The 21,369-nt window shown below is 31.2% G+C and overlaps 1 protein-coding gene and 1 long non-coding RNA gene across 2 annotated transcripts; both read right to left on the reverse strand.

Annotated features, from left to right (window-relative positions):
- Nucleotides 1–27: 27 nt before the first annotated feature.
- On the reverse strand, nt 28–4,535 carry LOC145724968 (uncharacterized). The gene is made up of 3 exons (XR_014177138.1): nt 1,005–4,535; nt 839–944; nt 28–786 (listed from the first exon to the last, which is right to left on the reverse strand). It is a non-coding gene; the product is annotated as an uncharacterized LOC145724968 (long non-coding RNA).
- Nucleotides 4,536–5,981: 1,446 nt separating this feature from the next.
- Nucleotides 5,982–21,101, reverse strand: LOC145724332 (uncharacterized). The gene is made up of 4 exons (XM_081972508.1): nt 19,906–21,101; nt 12,671–12,883; nt 12,427–12,618; nt 5,982–7,040 (listed from the first exon to the last, which is right to left on the reverse strand). The coding sequence occupies exons 1-4, from the start codon at nt 20,819–20,821 to the stop codon at nt 6,829–6,831; spliced, it is 1,533 nt and encodes a 510-aa protein (XP_081828634.1). The 5' UTR covers nt 20,822–21,101; the 3' UTR covers nt 5,982–6,828.
- Between the last annotated feature and the right edge of the window lie 268 nt (nt 21,102–21,369).

The following is a 21,369-nucleotide window of genomic DNA, read 5'->3' on the forward strand; positions in this document are numbered from 1 at the left end:
ATTTTATTTAATACACACATTTTATTAAGGTAAGAACAACGTCAATACTATTGTCAATTTGTTATAAAATTATATCACAACTTACTAATTGCATATATCTGCAGTACTGCAGTAAACAAACAATCTGTTTCACATTAACGAAAACAAAACTCAATTCAATCCTGTTATTTTTTAGGATTGACTAGTCAATTCGAATCATTAATCCGCGTCGTTTATATCGAGGATTTTATGACGGTTTACATGTTCGGATTGAATAAGCGGATTCAATTTGCTCGATATAAACGTAGTCATTGATTTTATCGCACTAGTGCGGTAAAGCACCCTAAGAGTACAATAAAATATTCATTATCGATCGATTACAACTCAATCTACGATCTCGTCGTGACAATACTTCCCACTCGTGACTATAAAATTGCTCATACTACACTAGTAATGTAAATAACTATTTTCTTTTCAAGTAGTAGATATGAGTTACTTAAATACCTGGTTTATTCAAATAAAATAAAATAAAAGCATTTAAATGTACTGAAATTCCACAGTGAAATAATAGTTATTTATACAACCAGTGACTTAAACCATTTTTTATTCACGAAAAGAACAATTAGGCCAAAAATTAACATTTATTACAGTTGATGTAGCCATTCTTTTCCGTTTCATAGAAATTTGTGGTGTATCGGATAGTTGATTAGATTTGAATCCTAGATTTTGTTTTCTGAATTTTCAGTGCAGGATCTAATAGTGAACATGGGTGTATGCAGCTGGGGTGTATTTTTTCCAATTATTGTTCTGTGAACAAAAAAATTAAACAACAAACCTTTCATAAAAAGTACTAACTTACTCTGGCATTTAATTCTGAAGATGATGCAGCTTTATTGTTTGCCTCTTGGCCTCTAATTATAGTCCTCTCATCATTAGTTAAGTCAAGAATATTCTCAGCAATGTCCCTAAAATTGGGTTAATTATTCAAATTTTTCGAAAAAGAAAATGTATAGTAGGAAATTTACCATTTCAGAGCAAGCCCCATTTTTTACATCGACATCCTGTATGAATTCACATACTATATCTTTCTGCACTATTTGGGATTGTAGAGTAGCTGTTGAATCTGCATCATTATCAAATTTATTTTGAGACCCAACTAAAGTTTTTTGGTTTAAAACTGACATTAACATTTCATCGGTTTCATCTTGTTTCTGGATTGATATTGTCTCTCCCCCTGTTGTTTCCTTTCTCTTCTCTGCTAACTTTTTTCGTTTTTCGTTCGTTCTGTAGCAAATAAGAAGCCCGCTAGAATTAAATTTATCCTCAATTTGTTTCCAGACTATTTTTCATATCCATTGACGTCCTGTTAGTCTTTTTATCTTCTAACACATCTGCATGATTGTTAGCAATTAAATTTATTAAACACTGCTTTTCCAAAGAGAAAAAATTTGGAACTCTCTTTGTCTCACAACACAAAAGTTTGGATAAAGCATATATTCTTCGTCTTTCGGTTTAATTTTGCAGCGGCGCCAAACTGTTTATTGTATATTACGTAACTAGTGCTGTAAGAAGCATTTTACGCACGATATGGAAAAAGTTACGAACGAAAACGCGTAGCGGCGATTGTGTAATTCCATGAGTGCGTAAAATGCCTTAGAGCACGTGTGACGTACTATACTTTACCTACGACCAAATGGAAAGTCCTGTTTTCGCAATTAATATAATTCAGACTAACTTTTCATTAAAAAAGTATATTTTCAACGTATTGACATCATATTTGAACTAATCATAGGTTTTATGCCACCAAAGAAAAAAATAATAACGTAATACAAAAAATTCACAAATCATGTTACATAAATAGTTGTTAGTGTTGTTCTTAAAATAATTATTTATGGTAACATTACAGTTATTAAGAAGAAAGGGAAAACTTGTGTTTGCTATTGCAGATAATATTCTAGACGAAGTGGTAGTTACTTAAAACTGTATGAACAATGCATTACGCGATGATCTTCATCTAATATACTCTGATAAAGGAAGAAAGGTAAACAAAATCAATTTTTCCCAGCATTAGAGCGATAGTTTGTGGCCGATCTTAAAACTGTGCGCTTTTTTTACAGCTGTGCGTTTTTTTACAACTGTGCGTAAAGAGGTTCGTTACGTAACGGAAAACTATGCGTAAATAGCTATTTACACTGAGGTCGTAGGTAAAAAGATTAACTAATCGGTAAAGAGAGAATGGTGGTGCATATTAATCACAATTATTTAAGCGAGATTGAGACTGTATTATATGCCTTCCCTAAATCAACAAAGGCTAGATGTACTTCAGACCCAAGTGCTATACACTTTTCTCTATCAATTGTTGTATAAACAGATTATCTGTAAGATCGACCAGATGTAAATCAATTTTGATCTTAAGAGGTCAGTGACAAAATGGCGGCAGCTGCAGCCAAAGGGATACTGGATTTGGGTTCTCCGGGTCAAAATTAGTTAAAATGACCACCTTGACGTTTAAATTCAATATGGCCGATGCCAGTATATGTAGACCATAAAAAACTGTCATTTGCCCAAAATTTAAAACATTCCGTATAAACATGTCAGATGATTGTAAATAACAAATGAATACAGCTATCACGTGAGAGTGAGCAGGCAGGACTAGATTGCCCCGTTTAGTCGCTAGAGGACGTCAAAGTTGATTAACATGTTTCGGGCATTTTTCTGAATATTTTGAAAACATTTAGCTAATACCTAATAATTGTTGAGGTTGAGATTGCTGAAAGTTAGTTTCTCTAAAAAAAATCAGAAATTTTAGTTGATGGCAGAAGATATCTTAAAACATATCAATGAAACCACATTCATTATCATTATTCCGGTATTGTTCCTGAAAATACTTACATTGTTAAGACTTTAGAGGAAAAGAACAAAAGGCATGTTGCAACAAATTAATAACAAAATTATTAGCTAAGCAATGTGATTAAAATTGTACAGATTAATTTCGATATTATGTAAAACAAACTATAATGGACAATTAATTGGTATAGTTTCGATAATAAGCCGGGCAAAATTTGCGGTAAAGGAAAAGTAAATCTTTCAAAACAAACATATTTTTTGAGGTAATATCCCAATACATAAAAACGGTATTTGGGTTTTATGTATTTTCAGAATGGTCGATTCCGATTGCGTTAATCGGGTCTTGGTTTTGGTTTTTTAAATCATCAAAACGAAATTTTGTCATCGAAACATCTTACATCAGTCTTGGACATTGTATAAAATTGGACCGTCCTGATGATTTGTTGATAAATTATGATATACATTTGAGCATAAGAAAGCTACACTGCCTTAAAATGAGCTCGTTTTCAGTTAATAATTTAGGTCAAATATTGACAGTGCTTTTTTATTCTATTTTATTTTAACCTACAGAATTTATAGCTAACGAATGACAATTTTGGAACACCCTGTATTACCGCAACAATAAACCCTAAATGGTTAAATTATACCACAAACTTCCACTTTGTAATCAATTTGCTAATACTTTCACTGTAAACTTTTTCAATCACGTCTTTACATCCGGACTTTTCGAAGCATGAAATTATTTCTTCTATTGGCACAAAGTAAAAGTGTGAATAGGTTGAAAAACTGTTTTAAATATTATACATAATCATGATAACCATTGTGTTACCGTGCTTCAGTAGTCGCAAATGACTTTTAAGCAATGAGGTTTCATTTGTAAATTGTTAGGAGCCTTTCTCGTGTTTTTTGCACTTTTTACACAGGTAATGTCAACATTCTTATTTTATTGAAATGATTGTGTTCACCAGAAGAATAGACCGTAGCGATGTAGACTTGATTTTATTTTAATAATGGGATTGTTCAATAAATAGAATAGTTGAGTTAAAATTAGATTGAACATTCAAATATTCCGATTATACTCATATAGAAAATCCTACTAAAACTAAATTGGAATTACGTCACAAATAGAAAAGTTTCACTTTGAACGACTAAAAATTGTAAATGTGAGTTGGTTTTTATTTTTTCTAGACTATGGCAATATTGCAATCTTTTGATTACTTTAATTTTTCGTATACACAAAATTCAGTAAAACTCTCTTTCTCTTAGTTATTATTATACCACACATATACCTATGTTCATCTTTGAATACGTGTATCTTTTTTTCAATAATTAAAATGAAATTTGGCAACAATTTCACACACATTTACATTACAATGTAAAATATTTATAACGAGAATCAAACAAAAAGAGGCAAAATACACATTGTTGCCAAAGTTTTCTTTAGTCCTAAATTATCTCTTTGCTAAATGTAATTTATTAAATCACAAAGGTGTAATATCACGACAAAACCTTTCAAAGCTTCTTTTCGCTTAATTTTCAGTAAAAACGTGAAATATGAAGTTTGACAGAAAAACCACAATGATGTCTGGTGGCAACTTTCAAGATCTCAGATTATTTCCTCAATTTAGAGAAAAACTATATCTTGCTTGGATAATTTGTTGAAGAATATTGCTTATAACAAAAAAACTCAACTTTTTGCTTTGTGTAATGTACTTCTAAAAAAACTGCATTAATTTTTTTTATTACAAGTTTTTAATTTCACTATGGTTGAATCCAATAAAAGTTTGCTGGTGTAAACTGAGTTAACTAGTAATTTTTGATCATTTTGCTCTATTAAAGTTAAAAGCAAAAAAACTTGTAATTGACTACGTTTGCTTCATTGTTTTTTGCTTTAACTCTTGAGAACAAATTTAATGTTGTAATGTTTCAGGTTGATTTAAACTAGAAGCTTATTTAAAAATTTAGTAGTAATTTATAAGAATATATCAATTTAATAAACAATTTATAATAATTAACTTTTTTTAATTAATTAAGGTTTTTTAATTATTCTCGATTTAAATAAGCAAAGTGGTTTAGTGATAAGTGTGACTATTTCTTTAATTCTAGAATAACTCTGAAGAAACAATATGACACTGAAAAAGGTCGATAAGTTCCATGTTTGTTCCATTAAAACCCTTAAAAATCCAAAAACCATCAAAGCAACTGTTGGCATAAACTTATTTTGTAAGAAAAACATTTTCCATTTCGTGAAAAATCCAACTAATTGAAAAATAACATTTTGGTGCATTTTGTTACTTTTTGCCCTGTGGCTCTTTGAGGAGGGCTTTAAGGATGAAAACACCTAAATGTAATCTTGTAGAGCATAAAGTTTGCCACAATTTTCTTTATTAACGCTTTTTAATAGCTGCTCAAATAATGCAGCTACACAATTTTTAGAATTTAAGTGTTGATAATGGTTAGTGGTATCTGAAAAACGAAACGTCGGAGCTGAAAACTAAAATTGTTTTTAAGAATTAAAAGTTCCATTTATTTTCCAAAATATCAGTAATAAAGTGTTAAAAAATTGAAATTGACTTTTGACTGACTCTTTTTATCAATAGAATACGCAACTTTTGTGACATCTGGTATTTTATATAATGAAAATTTCGGTTTTTGCAATCTGCAAAGGTATTAAAACTTGTTAACACGGATGAGATAAAAATATGTTTAAAGGCGTAAAATTTCTCTTCAAGCAGTTTTCAGATATTGATCCAATCTAATAGCTGTTATAGTCGTTTTGATAGAATTTTGGTTTTTACAATAGTCAAAAAATAAGGTAAAACTGGTATAATTCTGAAAATAAATATGTGCAGTTAAATAAACTTAAATTTGGTGCAATATGTCATAAACTAGTTTCTAAACTTTTAAAAACTTTTTATTATTAACTAGAATTTCTGTCTGTAAACAGTTTTTTACATTTGTAATAAATTATTGTAATTAAAAATTTCTTGGTTAGAATATTAATAAAACTATACAGAGATCTGGTTAGATTCAATGTATGAATGTGGGTGTTACCTTTTCTTTTTTTTTTTTTCATTATGGTTCCAAGGTAAATTTTTCTAAACTAAAAAAAGATCATTATCCAATTAAATAACGTACTGAGAAGAAACTGCAACTGAAAAATTAAAAAATCTTTATTAGAGTAGGTTATAACAAATTATATACACGAAATCGTATTTACAAGTCTTAACATAAACTTAAATAACGAATCTAAAAACGAATATTAAAAGTGATACTGCAGTTTCTAAAAGTAGCTATGTGTTCCAAAATTAGTGATTCTATTTAACCAACATAGTTTTTATAATATTTTCTAAAAAAAAATGTAATAAACTTTCTACTAACTAGTACTAACTAGAATTTCTAGAAATTTCGTTATAAATTATTCACGCAAGACGAATTTAGGCGTATTTTAATATAAAACAAAAAAGCAGAACATAATTGAGGACCAACAAACGAAACGATTTTAAAATAAGTTGCGTGAAATTGATTCCGGTGCGTTTTTCCTTAAGAATGAAATTAACACAATTTTACATGCATCGTTTAGTTCAAATCTATAATTCACGAAAATTTGAATGAAGAAATGTATTATCGAAATTTCTGTGTATTGATTGAAAACCGCTTGTACAATATTAATTTAGCTAACTGGAGCTGAACTAAACTACCGTTTAAGTTTAACTAAAAAAACATTCAATTTTTGTTTTTTTATTTTTTCTTGAATTAAAATTTATAAAAAAAAATTGTTTTGGCATATACCTTTTATTATACCTATTCTAATTTTTCCACTATTCTGTACACAAATCACTGAATTTTGGAACACCACCTTAATAAGTTTGATCGGTTATAAAACAGTATACAAGCTAAATATACATAATTTGGCGTATGTTTATTTTAGCCCTGTTTAATTCATTTAAAATGCGACTTCAAAGCCAACAAATTTTTAAAATAAAATGTGATATTCTATTCTTACTCTTCGTTTTGGTACCCATACTGTTTACCACCAGAAGAACCTTTTTTCTTGTGGTAATCCTTATGGTGCTTATGGTACTTTTTCTTACCACCCCCTTTAGCAAAACCTTTATGCTCTTGTTCCACGTGACCTTTTTTCGAAACGCCTTTCTTCTTGTGCTTGTGACCTTCTTTACCAGATTTTGCGCTTTTACCCTTCTTGTAAGCTCCTGAAATTTCAGAAAAACGTCATCTTATTTTAGTTTGTTTTTTTTGTACCGGGTGTCTGAAACTCGATGGTTTTACGGGGTATCTCCAAAAATAGCAAAATGGAGTAGAAAGAAATGATGGTGTAGTATGTTCCACAGCTGCCCCCGTTTCTAAGAGCTACATTTTTAAAGTATGACAATTTGGAACCCTCATCGTATTTTCTCTACCATCATCGTAGGAACCAAATATTTAATCCATTTTTTTTCTGGATCACATCGTTTTTAAGATATAAGCTAAACATACTTTTTTTTAAATGGGACACCTTACATATTTATGCAGATGTGGAATAAGCGAAAAATTACGTTTTCAAAAAGTTTGACACAGTTTTTCGGAAATATTTCTCTAAGGAAGCTTTTTAAGGCAAAAATAACTTAGCACAATCTGGTAAAAAGTGAAATTCTCTACAACTTTCTCCTTATACAGGGTAATTCAAATTCGACCCTCACCATTGATATCTCAGAAACCCTAAGAGATACGAGAAAGTTTAAATTGGGGCAAAGTTGCGCAATTTAAAGCTCAACCAATGGCTGTTTTAAAAATTTCGATTTTCCGAGTACTTCCGAAGATATCCGGAAAAAACTGAAAATTTGATTTTTTGTTTTTATTTATTTCTAACCTTATTTGAAGAGATATCCGAAAACTAAAAGCATCTTTTCATTGCCACCTTTTCCTAGCTATTCGATGATGGATTCAAATTTGCCACACGACGTTTCGTTTTTTGTCAGTCATCATCAACTTTCTTTTTTCTTATGGGCGCCATATTGGATTTTTAGCCCACCAAATAGTACGTATTATTCTGATTTTAGTGATGTATAAGAACTTATGATTTGCTTCACAAATAACAAAGTAATTCAATAAAAACTATTTTTACTTTAGTTATTGGCTTTGAGTTAATGGGTCGTTTTATAAAATGTCATTATCTGACAGTACTTGTCAAACACGATAATTCGGACGATCGTTAGAGCGTGAATCATAGTTAAAAATGTATCTAGAAAAGAAACCCCCGCAGAAAATATTATTATTATACAAGCATTGCTGAACTATTTAGGTTAATCAGAAAAAGAGATTTGTTAGCATTATCTCTAACTTAAAAGGCTTATTTATGTTTCCAAGAGAAAGATCATCATTTTAGGAACTTAATTTTTTGCCAAATTTCAATTTTTTATAATATTAAGTGCAAGTTTATAGTTATTTATACAGCAACTGACTTAAATCATTTTTTATTCATTCATATTTGTTCGAGTGAATAAACCGATTTAAGTCACGTGTTTTATACAGTATTTTATTAAATTTCGACTTCTTATATTAAAAAAAAACTAAAATTACACTTCTATTAAATTTTCACCGCGCCCCGTAGATGTAACATTGATGTTTGTTTGTTTACATCTGTAAATAGGCGAATGTCATTCAGAGTGATTAAATAGTTATTTATACAGCAAGTGACTTAAACCATTTTTTATTCACGAAAAGAACAACTAGGTCCACGAGCGTAGCGAGTGGCCTAAGCTCTTCAAGAGAATAAACCGGTTTAAGTCACGTGTACACCTTTGTGACTAAGTATGTTCAGGTCAATTGCGTGTGACAAGTACTACCAAGTAATCTTCATAAAACGTCTCATTAACTCAAAGCTAACTAAGGTAAAATTAGTTTTTATTGAATTATTTTGTTATTTATGGAAAAAATCATAAGTTATTATACATCACTAAAATCAGAATAAAACGTACTATTTGGTGGGCTAAAAATCCAATATGGCGCCCATAAAAAAAAGAAAGTTGATGATGGCTGCCAAAAAACGAAACGTCGTGTGGCAAATTTGAATCCATCATCGAATAGCTGGGAAAAAGTGGCAATGAAAAGGTGCTTTTAGTTTTGGAATATCTCTTCAAATAAGGTTAGAAATAAATAAAAACAAAAAATCAAATTTTCAGTTTTTTTCGGATATCTTCGGAAGTTCTCGAAAAATCAAAATTTTTCAAACGGCATTTGGTTGAGCTTTACATTGCGCAACTTTGCCCCAATTTAAACTTTCTCGTATCTCTTATAGTTTCCGAGATCCCAATGGTGAGGGTCGAGTTTGAATTAACCTGTATACTTTTTTCATAATTTTCCAAATAATCGAGTTACGCTTGGCTGAACTTGGAGGTTTAGTTGGGAAAAAAATAAGATTTTAGGTTCAATCAGGTTTTGACAATGATTATGGCTTTTAACCAGTTTTTTTAAAAATTACGTGACATTTCCGCCAGTTTGACAATGTTTTGCTTGTTTTACTCCAATTGGTTTTTCCAAAGTCACGTGATTTTTTTCCCGGCAATTTTGATTTGACTTTTTCTAAAATGTATTTACTTTTCTGTTCTGTCAAAGTCACGTGAGACACTCACACGCAATTCCGCCATTTTTTTTTACACAATTTTTTTGGTAAAGTGTCACGTGACTTTTGGCTGATATTTTGACTTTTTTTTCATTCAAAGTGAAAAAAATCACGTAACTTTTTTTACCCAATCATTACCCAATCATTGTTTGCACGTGTATTCTAGATCACGTGACACGTTTTGCCAAATTTACGTTTTTTGAAACTTGTCATACAGTCTTTCATTCAATCGTTAATAACTGTCTTATTTGACACATAATGAAGGAACCTTTTATGTCGATGGATAGCCAAGGAAATACCTTTTCAAACAATATAATTACTTTGCTTGACAGGTTGAATCGTTTTGCCATTAAAGAGCGTCAAAGACGACAAATGTTTTCTGATCAATTTTCATGCACTATTTTGTTTCAACCTAAACAACTTCCCTATTTAACTAACATGCTAACGACTTTAATATCTCGATAAATAGCCAATAAAATGGCCTTTGTAGAAATATGACAACTTTGGTTAATTGGTTTGGCGGTTTGGCCGCTAGACGGCGTCAAAGTCGACTAATTTTTTTTTCACTTTTAACGCAGTATTTCACTTAATCATAAATAACTCGCCAATTTGGTACTGGTTGGTAAGTTAATCAATTGGCCGCTAAAGGGCTTCAAACTGAAACAATTTTTCTCTCAACCTTGAGAACTAAAAACAGTTTTCTAACTTCTGGTGACATTATAAAAGATTAAAATCCACTAATGCTATTTAGCCATTATGGTATTTCTAACCTAAAAAAACCTTTTAAAAATCTCTTTAGTGATAGATTTTTGTAAACGTATTTTTTTGCTTATTTGAAATCTGTAAAAATATATAGAGTGTCCCATTTAAAAACAGTATATTTGGTTAATATCTATACAGGGTGGTCCAGTTTTAAATGTCAATAATTCACCAATCCATAGCCAATTAAAAAATAAGTTGACATTCGTTATGTCATTTTCCTGAAAAGTGCTTCCTAAGGAAAATACAGTCCTTCAAATTTCTGTTTAAAAAATCGTTTTTTTGTCATAACTGTCAAACCGTTGGAGCAATATTGATCAAATTTGGAACAAGCACTTTATTACACGTTATTACGGTCAAAGACCCAAAACTAATACAACCCAACTTAAAAATTGTCTTGGAAACGGAAAATTCACTTAAGAAGTTTAAAAAATATTATTGTAGCCAGTTTTCATAGTTTCCAGACAAACTAAAAGACTTTAGTTTTGAAAATTGAATTAGAAAAGATAAAAATTTCAGAAGCTTAAAAATTGTGTTTGTAACCAGTTTTCATGCAAATCGAGAGACTTGCATGAAAAAAAAAAAAATTGACTTGTAGACATAAAAACTACTTTTTCAAGAATTTGTTACTACAAATTCATACATTTAAACCTTAAAAATTGACTTGAACCCTAAAATGTGACTGAACTAATGAAAAGTGACATCAGAAGCTTAAAATTTGCATTTGAAGTAGGTTTTCATAATTTGAAGACAAATTTCAATATTTTAGTCTTGAAAATAGTCTTAGATGCAGGACATTGACATTACATTCATGAAATTTGTCTTGGAAACGAACTTTTCGTGCTTTTTACTTTGCTTTTCATTTTCTTCGAATTCTGGACTATTTTTAGTGCTTCAAAACTGCTTTCAGCTTGGAAAATCGAGTTTCAAGACTATCTTCACCAAGTTATTGACATAGCAAACTTAAAAAATAATTTTTACATTCTTCATAGCATAGACTTAAAATAGCATTCCAAGCTTTGTCACTATTAAATCGACTTCCAGACACCTCAGTGCTAAAAATTCGGGTATTTCTTAATAAACTAGACTGTTTTTAGTGTTTTAAGACTGTTTTCAGTGCCTCAAATCGAGTTTCAAGACTATCTTTACAAAGTTTTTGACTTACCAGGCCTAAAAGCCAGTTTGTCCACTTCTACACTCATAGGTGCAATAAATTGTAGCATCTCTAAGAAATTCAGACTGTTTTTAGTGCTTTTTAAGACTGAAAAATCGAGTTTAAGACTATTTCCAAAAGTCAAGTTTCTTCAGTAATAAAAGTAAAAAATTTTGGTACCAATTGCTACAATAATAGTCTTGAGAACTAATTTTTAGAAATAAAATAGTCCAAAAATTTAATTTACTTCTAGACTTGTTGTCCAGTCCAGAAAATTGAGTTGTACACCAATTAAAGTCTTGAAAATATACTTTTATACTCTCTTTAGTACTAGTAAGGTCCGTTCTAGCATTAAAAGTCAACTTTTATACTATTTTTAGTAGTAAAAAATGAGTTTCATGCACAATACAATCTTTGTCTTGATTTCCGGACTTTTTTTAGTTCTTGAATGCCAGTTTCAGACACTCAACCAGGATGGCAGTCTGAGAAAGCGAATCATAAGACCATTCCTAATAGTAAAAAGCACGTTTCTAGACTATTCAGTACAAATTTGGACTTTCACAAGTCTTGAATGTTCAGTTTTAAACTATAAAACGATTTTTTAAATTGAAATTTGGAGGACTGTATCTTCCTTAGGAAACGTTTTTCAGAAAAATGACACAATGCAAGTCAACTTATTTTTTGATTGGCTATCAAATGTTGAATTATTGACACTTAAAACTGGACCACCCTGTATAACTGTGGGTTCCAGAAAAAAACGGATTAGATAGTTCTACGTTAAATTTTCGACGGAAAACCATTTGTAGTTCTTCTGTGTCGCTAATAATAAAGAAAATACGAGGAGGGTTCATTCTTCAAACTGTCATATTTTCAAAATCACCCCTTCCATCGTTCTTTTCACAAAAATCGAGCACTGATTCGCGGAAACCGCATTGCTCTAGTTTTGGAGATATTCCATCCATTTGAGACACTTTGTATACTTCGTGCAGATTAGGTTCTATACATTTACACCAAAGACGTTTACACTAATTCATTATAAACTTAAAATTTTCTATAAGAAACTTACCTTCTTTATGTTTATATCGGCCTTGTTTAGCCCCATGTTTTTCGTGGAATCCTTCTTTATGGAAATCGTCGTAGAACCGATGTTCTCTATGAAACTCATCCCTGTGGAATTTGTTGTGGTAGCCTTTCGTTTTGTGTCCCCTTTTATGACCTTTTTTCTCTCCAAACTTTCCGGCTTTATGGGACTTTTCCGCTTTAAACCTCCAACTTTAGTCAAATTTCTGGAAAAGAAGAACCCAACTTACCTTCGTGATGTTTTTTATAAAGCGCTGCTTCATCGTGGTGTTCTTGTTGTTTGCCATTTTCGGTACTTTTCTGAACTACGTCGTGAAAACCTGCGTTTTTCTTGTAATTGGACTGGCTGTGTTCATGTTTGCCTTCGTAGTCTTTTTCGTCTTCATGGTCGTGGGTTCTATGATGACGTGTATCGTGGTGATGGCCATTATCCGTAGATTTACCTTTAAAAATCACAGCAAAACTAGTTAAAATACTTAGAATAGAAAATTTAGTTTTTAGTCTGGCAATCGTGAAGGCCTTATTGAGTAAAATCTTCTTTATTCTAATTTCGTGAGCAGGAAATGTTCATAAAGCGTGTTTGTTATAATTTTAATGTATCATTAGATTGAGTAATTATTACTTATTATTTACATTGTATTACGTATGTACCGGACCTCTGTGACAACCAGAAAGTTTGTTCAAACGTCAAAATATACCAGTAATATCAGTTTTTTTTTATCTGAACACATTTTTCTTTAAAAAAGTACAAATAAGCAAGATATTTGGCGTGAAATACAAGTGTAACTGTACTAGGAATAGTGAAGGTGTCATAATTTGACAGCCTCTAACTTGGTTTCTATGACAGTTAGGAGATTCCTTCAATTGTCAAAATGTAGCTCGTAATTTTGGCATTACTTTACCTAAATACAATTTTGTTTAGAAATTACTAATAACCGATATATTGACCGGGAAATAGAGCAGTGCAAGTAAACAAGTTTTATCGAAAATGTCATAATTTGATAGCTCATCACTTGGCTTTTGTGACAGCCAGGAAGTTCGTTCAAACGTCAAAATATACCCGTAATTTCAGTTTTTTTTTATCTAAACACATTTTTCTTTGAAAAAGTACAAATAAGCAAGACATTTGACGTGAAATACAAGTGTAACTGTACTAGAAATAGTAAAGGTGTCATAATTTGACAGCCTCTAACTTGGTTCCTATGACAGCTAGGAGATTCCTTCAAATGTCAAAATGTAGCTCGTAATTTTGGCATTTTTTTACCTAAATACAATTTTTTTTAGAAATTACAAAAACCAATATATTGACCGGGAAATAAAGTAGTGCAATTGAACCAGTTTCATTGAAAATGTTATAATTCGATAGCTCATCACTTGGCTTTTGTGACAACCAGAAAGTTTGTTCAAACGTCAAAATATACCCGTAATTTCCGTTTTCTTTTATCTCAACACATTTTTCTTTGAAAAATTACAAATAAGCAAAATATTTGACGTGAAATACAAGTGTAACTGTACTAGAAATAGTGAAGGTGTCATAATTTGACAGCCTCTAACTTGGTTCCTATGACAGCTAGGAGATTCCTTCAAATGTCAAAATGTATCTCGTAATTTTAGCATTCTTCTACCTGTACACAATTTTTTTTAGAAACTACAAATAACCAATATATTGACAAGAATTGAACAAGTTTTATTGAAAATGTCATAATTCGACAGCTCATAACTTGGTCTCTGTGACAGCCAGGAAGTTCGTTCGAACGTCAAAATATACCCGTAATTTCAGTTTTTTTTTTCTCAACACATTTTTCTTTGAAAAAGTACAAATAAGCAAGATGATTGGCGTGAAATACAACAGTGTAACTGTACTAGAAATAGTGAAGGTGACCTAATTTGACAGCCTCTAACCTGGTTTCTATGACAGTTAGGAGATTCCTTCAAATGTCAAAATGTAGCTCGTAATTTTGGCATTCTTTTACCTAAATACAATTTTTTTTAGAAATTACAAAAACCAATATATTGACCGGGAAATACAGTAGTGCAAGTAAACCAGTTTCATTGAAAATGTCATAATTTGACAGCACATAACTTAGTCTCTGTGACAGCCAAAAAGTTCGTCAAAATATACCCGTAATTTCAGTTTTCTTTTATATCAACACATTTTTCTTTGAAAAATTACAAATAAGCAAGATATTGAGCGAAAAATAGAGCACTTGTAATTTTAGCTAATACAATTAATACTACAATTTTTTTAGAACTTACAAATAATCGATATATTGACCGGGAAATAGAGCAGTGCAAGTAAACTAGTTGTTAACTTGGTCCCTATTACAGTAAGGAAATTCGCTTAAATGTCAAAATGTAGCTCGTAATTTTTGCTTTCCCTTGTCTCAACACAGTATTCTTTAAAAAATTACAAATAACCGAAATATTGAGCGAAAAATAGAGCAGTGCAAGAAAACAAATTCTATTGAATATGTCATAATTTGACAGCTAATAACTTAATTTCTATGACAGGCAGAAGGTTGGTTCAAACGTCAAAAAATTAGCCCGTAATTTCAGCTTTCTTTTATCTCAATACATTACTAAAACTATTAAAAATTAAAAATTACAAATAACCGAGACATTTGATCGGAAATAGAACGGTGCAAGTAAACTAGTTTCACCAGACGACAGAAATACCATGCAATAATGTTTTCGTATTTTTTTGAAATATATTGAATTTGGAAAAATCTCATCCGTTTTTCATGGGTGTCTAAATATGGCGCATCTAAATCTCCAATTAAATTCAGGGAAAAAAAAACCTAAATCCACGTCAACAGATATACGTTTTTGATCCACTCTGTACACATTGTGTCCGTAAAGCCATTCAAAGGTTTGTTTTCTGGAAAATAATCGAACTCGTCTATTTTAATTTTTTATTGCAATTTTCTTAATAATAAATGTATGTATACGGGGTGGCCAAATTATAACCGAGAAGCTTTCGCTAATGATTTAATTGCTTCTCTATCTTATTAAATGTTAAATTTGAAAACTAATTGGCAATTTGTCAGTTTCCTAAACGGTCAGTAAATTCTTAGTAAACTGTTTGTAAAATATGTGCTGGGATAACCATATATTAAAAAAAACCATTCAAGATGTTCGTTTTTTTTAATACATATTTCGTAATCGGAATTTTAAGATTATAAATTTGCAAATAGCACAATAATGCCATAAACTATATTATTACCGTTTTCGAGATCTCCATGCTTACACACGAATTTGTAACACTCTGTATATTAAATAGAAATAAAAAACGACTTTATTTGAATTAAAGTCAAACGTTTTAAAAACAAATTACATGCAGTTACTAAAAAAACTTAAAAAAATAATATTTTCTCTAATTTTCAAGTGATGAAACTAATCTTATTTACGCACCATCGCAAAATAAAATGGTGTATTGAGACAAGCTGTACTAATGAAAAGTTGGGTGGACCAGTTAAAAAAATCAAACATTTTTAAATTTTTTAGTAACATCGAAGATCATGCAAGTCAAATTGTGACTTTCGTATGGTCGATTGTGCAAGTTTTGTTAAAACTACTATCATAACAATATGGTTTCCCCTTTTGCGGCTTTGCAAGTAAAACAACTCTGGCAGGTAATAGAATAATAATAGTGTGACACTTAATTTCACACTTTATTTGCGATTTCACGGAGCATGTAAGTGCGATTTTTATTTATTGTTAAAAAATTCAGACACAATTCAACTACAAAATGCCGAATTTAATGCTAGTAAAATGGTCTGGTATTTGAAAAAGCTGCATATGTTGTAACGTTACCTATTTTTGCTTAACCCTTTAAATTCGAGAACAAATTAATTGTTACAGTTATTTGGACACTTTAATTTCGGGTTAGACACCACTGGTTTATGCAATTTGCAGTGTCAAGGTTGGAAATTCCTCAATGTCTGCAACAAACATCTTTTTAACTTTGTTTGGTAAACCGCAACCATTCTTTGGAATTCCATTACAGTTTTCCAAAAATTTGATCACTTTCGCTAGCTTATGTCATGTTCATCCAAGCAAACCAAACGCTTATTCATCGCTCTGAAAATTGTTTTTTTCTCCAAATCGCCAAATTGGTTTTAAATGAATTTACTACGTAATGATGTAATAAATATTCAATATCGTAGTTGATTTTCTAATTAATGAGAATGGACGTTTCAGAGAATAAAATTGGATAAAACCACTTTGTTTATGGAAAGTAGTCTACGCCTGTGGTGTAATCAAAATTGTCAAAAAAAGTAGTGGAATTTATTTCAGATGAATTAATTAGTTACTCTCAACAGTTTACGTGATAGAAAATTAAAATGTTTGCAGTTTTACATTGCGTTAAAGGGTAATAACTAAATCAGTATTCTACTCATTTACTTACTTGATAAGTAAAAATATGTAATAGTTATTTACCTAACAAGTGCGGAAACAACGCGGAGTTCGGACAAGCAGTTTAATTGGGGAAAAGACGCTTTCCGCATGTGTTAGGAACAATATTTGTAATGAACCTATAGTAAAATTAATATTAATGATTAATGACAGGGTCTGTTTGCAAAGATGATTAAAAGTGTATTCTTAATTGGGAAATCAAATATATAGTTATTGTTTTTTGATTCAAATGTATATTTTCGAAAAATGAAATGAGTGTGAAAAAGTAACTTTACCTCACTAATTTTTTTCTCATAAAAAGATTGGTGCATATGGATATCTTTACTCTACACATATAAACTTCAGGATTATTATTCATGTAATTCGGAAAAGTAACTTTACCGCGTCCGGTGCGGAAGAGTAGTCCTTCCGGCACTCAAATGAGTGCCTAAAAGTGCACTTTGCCGCAACCAAGTAGGAAAATATTTTATTATAACTTTATGTAAATTGTAGAGTCAAAAAATCATGCAAACTTAAACGACAACTAGAAAAACATTACCAGATCGATGTTATATCTTATTTAGTAGTCAGAAAAGAAGAGCGAAAGAACATGTTGAAGTTATTGAGCTGGCTAAAAACCCAATCATGTCAAACAAAAACAAAACAAATACCCAAATAAAGACTGATACTAAAAGTGATACATATCAAAGGCCAATATTTTTTAAAGAAAAATTAAATTCTATCAGGGTCAGAAAAGAAGAGTTCATGTTGAAACGATTGAGCGGGTTATTACCAAAAAATTTAAAAGAATACTGATTGATTGATATCAAAAGAAGAAAGAAATTCTCTCAGTGTTGCGAACAACTGAGCTAGCTAATTGCCCAGAAAATAAAAAAAGGTCAGATTGATTAATCTAAAATCAAAATATTTTAGAAAAGAAGGAAATTTTGTCTTTGTCAGAAAAAATGAGCGGAAATGTATTGAATTAATTGGGCTAGCTAATTGTCAAAAGGAATTTTGAAAAAAGACTATAAAAAAAGTTGAAAGAAGAAAATAAAAGCCATTTACATATTTTACAGTACAATTAAATCTCATTAGCATCAGAAAAGAAGAGCAGAAAATATGGTAAAATGCTTGAGCTGGCTAATTGCCTAGACATTTTTAAAGACGACTGACTACTAATCCGTATTAAAATGCGACATATTTTAGATAAGAACTAAATTCCATTAGTCAGAAAAGAAAATGTGCTGAAATGCTTAAGCTGATCAATTTCCCAGAAATATTGAAAGAATACTAATAGTAAGATTAATATCAAAAGCCAACTTATTTTAGAGAATATTTCTATAATTTATTAATGTCAAAAAAGCAGCAAAGCAGTAGAAAAAGTTGAAACGATTGAGATGGCTAATTGTCCAGAAGAAAAAGTAGACTAATGTTAAAAGTTAACATATTTTAGAAACGAAGACAATTTTATAATTGTTAGAAAAGAAGAGCGGAAAATGTATTAAAATAATTGAGCTGGTTATTTGCCAAAAAAAATTGAAAGACTGACCTGGTCGATGTTAAAAGCCAACATATTTTAGAGAAAAATTGTAAAATCTTTCAGCGTCAGCGTCAGAAATTTTGAAAGAAGGTTAATTGATTGATTTATGTCAATATTTTATTAAAGTCAGAGAAGAAATATGGTGAAATGCTTGTGCTGGCTAATTGCCTAAAAATTTTAAAGAAGACTGACTAATCCATGTCAAAATGCAACATATTTTAGAGAAGAATTAAATTTCATCAGGTTCAGAAAGGAAAGCGGAAAATGTGAAAAAATGCTTGATCCGGCTAATTGCCCAAAAATTTTCAAAATAAAACTGAATGATTGATGTTATAAAAGCCAACAAGTTTTAAAGAAGAATTATAAAATCTCTCAACTTCAGAAAATAAGAGCAGAAGTTGTGGAGAATTGCTTCAGCTAGTTAACTGCCTAGAAATTTTGAAAGAAGACTGATTGATCCATGTCAAAAGCTAACATATTAAAAAAAATAACTAAATTTCATTAGCGTCAGAAAAGAAGAGCAGACGATGTGGTGAAATGCTTCAGCTGGCTAATTAACCAGAAAATTTGAAAGAAGACTTACTGATAGATGAAAAGCAAATCATATTTTAAAAAAGAATTAAATTCTTCTGGCACCAGGAAAGAAGAGCAGAAAACAAGTTGGAACGATTGGTTTCAACTTGGCCAACTGGTGGAGTCTTGTCTAAAGACTGATGGTGGATGAACTGATCGATATCAAAGTCTACAACAACATATTTTAGAGAATATCTAAATTCCATCACTGTCATGAAAGAAGAGCAGAAGAAAAAGTTGAAACGATTAAGCTGGCTAATCGGTCAGAGGTTGTAAAAGAAGATTGATTTATTGATGCTAAAAGTCGAAATATCTTAGAGAAAAAGCAAATTCAGAAGAGGAGAGTAGAAGAATATGTTGAAACGATTAATTTGGCTACTAACACAGAAACTGTAAAAGAAGATTAAGTGATATACAGGGTGTTCCAGAGTTCGTGTGTAATAATTTAACAGCACTCATTGGTAGTAACAGAGGATTTCAAGATTTTATTGCGTGAAAACCAAGCACAACTAGCAAAGGTATATAAAAATATTTCCATAATTTAATTGTAATAATAATTAATCCAACAACACATTGTAAACAATATGAGTTTAGTTAAGTAAAGAACAACAACAACGACAATCCTGTATAAATCAAAGGATATAACTGCAGCTAAAAAATCTTTAAATTGAGTTTTAAAAACGTCTTTTTAAAATAGTACATTTTGTTAAGGAACACTCTGTATAGTGTAATAATTGACAATGCTGAAATTGACAGTTTATCTGATTTTTTTCTTTTAAATTTATCAAGTTGAGTTTGCTCAAGCATTGATTGTCTACCGATTTAGTCAAATAAGACACATTTGATTTTGATTGATTGATTGATTAACTGTTTTGACCTTCATACTATTCTATCTTCCGTAATATTCTTGGTACAGAAATGTCTATTAAAAAATACAGAAAAAGAAATACACACCTGATTGACCACTAGAATGATGTGGATGTACATGACTAGCCTCAACAGGTGTATCCACCACTTTAACCGGTCGTTCAATCACGTGAACACGACTAGGTTCATGACCTCTATTCTCTCTTTCTAGACCTCTATTATGAACTATTTGACTTTTTAAGGGCTGAGGTTCAATATAGAATTTCTGCAATGTGACAGGTAATGCACTGATATCGGCTGCTAAAGCTTGTTTTATGATGTCTTGTACTCCATCACTGCCTGCAGTTTTTGCATCGTTTACTTTCGGTAAACTAAACCGTTGCGGGTTAGCCGGTTGTGGAATTTGAGTTAACAAAGGGTTTTGGTACCTTTGAGTTTGGGATCTTGCAGGATCACGAGTTCGTGTTCTAATTGGATTACTAGCACCAACGTTTTGGTTGTTATTGCGTATTTGAAATGCGTGATTTAATGGGGTTTGTTGTTGTACTACATTAGCTTGGGTTCTAACAGGGTTTCTAGTGCGAGACCTCACTGGGTTCTGTCGTCTTAACGGAGTTTGAGGTGGTACGTCAATTCTTCTGGAGTTGATCGTGGCTTGATTCTGTGTTACCTGATTACTGAACTTATCAAACTCCTCCAAAAACGAACTCGGGTGGAATAGTTGAGCGTTAATCTGTTGGGCATTTCCACTGATTTGCCCTATCGATCTCACTCTAGATCGCTTGGCATTTAAACCACTATTAGGGGGTTCTGCAAACGAACCAGGTTGCGCCGGCACAATCGAATCCCTACGTTGACTTTCCGCCAATCCATTTTCAGTAAATGGATCGAAAAAATCACCAGGTTGAAATATCACAAACGGTTTTACCACAGCATCCTTTGCACTTTCGATTCGACCGCACAAAAGCATAAAGGAAACACAGGACACCACCAATCTATACATAGCAACGTTTTATGTGAGTTAAACCGCTAGAACCCGAGTACCAACTTCCTTTTCCCCGATCGTTATAAAACTGCACCGATCAGACTTGAAATGAGAAAAATGGCATTCAATTTGTCGCAACAACTTAAGTACCCGACGACCGGGTAACTTATCGGTGACAGAAATGAAAGGATTTGGTTCCGCTCTTAACAGACTAATTCAGCTAGTATTGTTATTTAAAAGCCGTTAATCTGTCTGATGGCTTTACAATGGCCCGTTGAGTAAGCATCTATGGGTGTATTTTTAAATATTGATTGCCCACATTTGTTAAATTCATTAGGCCCATGTCACAATAAGAGAGATTGGTTTACGATATTTCGCATACTACGTATCTAAATTTCTTAAAAATTTGCAAACGTATTGTTGGTTTTATAGAAACCAAACTATTGGCTAAGTTAATGTCTCAACAACGGTCTTTTAAATATAACTTTTGTTTGTTAATTTTTTCTAAATGAAAAGAAATCTATTGTTTATATTGAAAATTATGTTTCTGTAACTTTCCTTATTCC

The sequence above is a fragment of the Ips typographus genome, linkage group LG2, assembly GCF_016097725.1.
Source record: "Ips typographus isolate SLU linkage group LG2, UJ_Ityp_2.0, whole genome shotgun sequence".
NCBI lineage: Eukaryota > Metazoa > Arthropoda > Insecta > Coleoptera > Curculionidae > Ips > Ips typographus.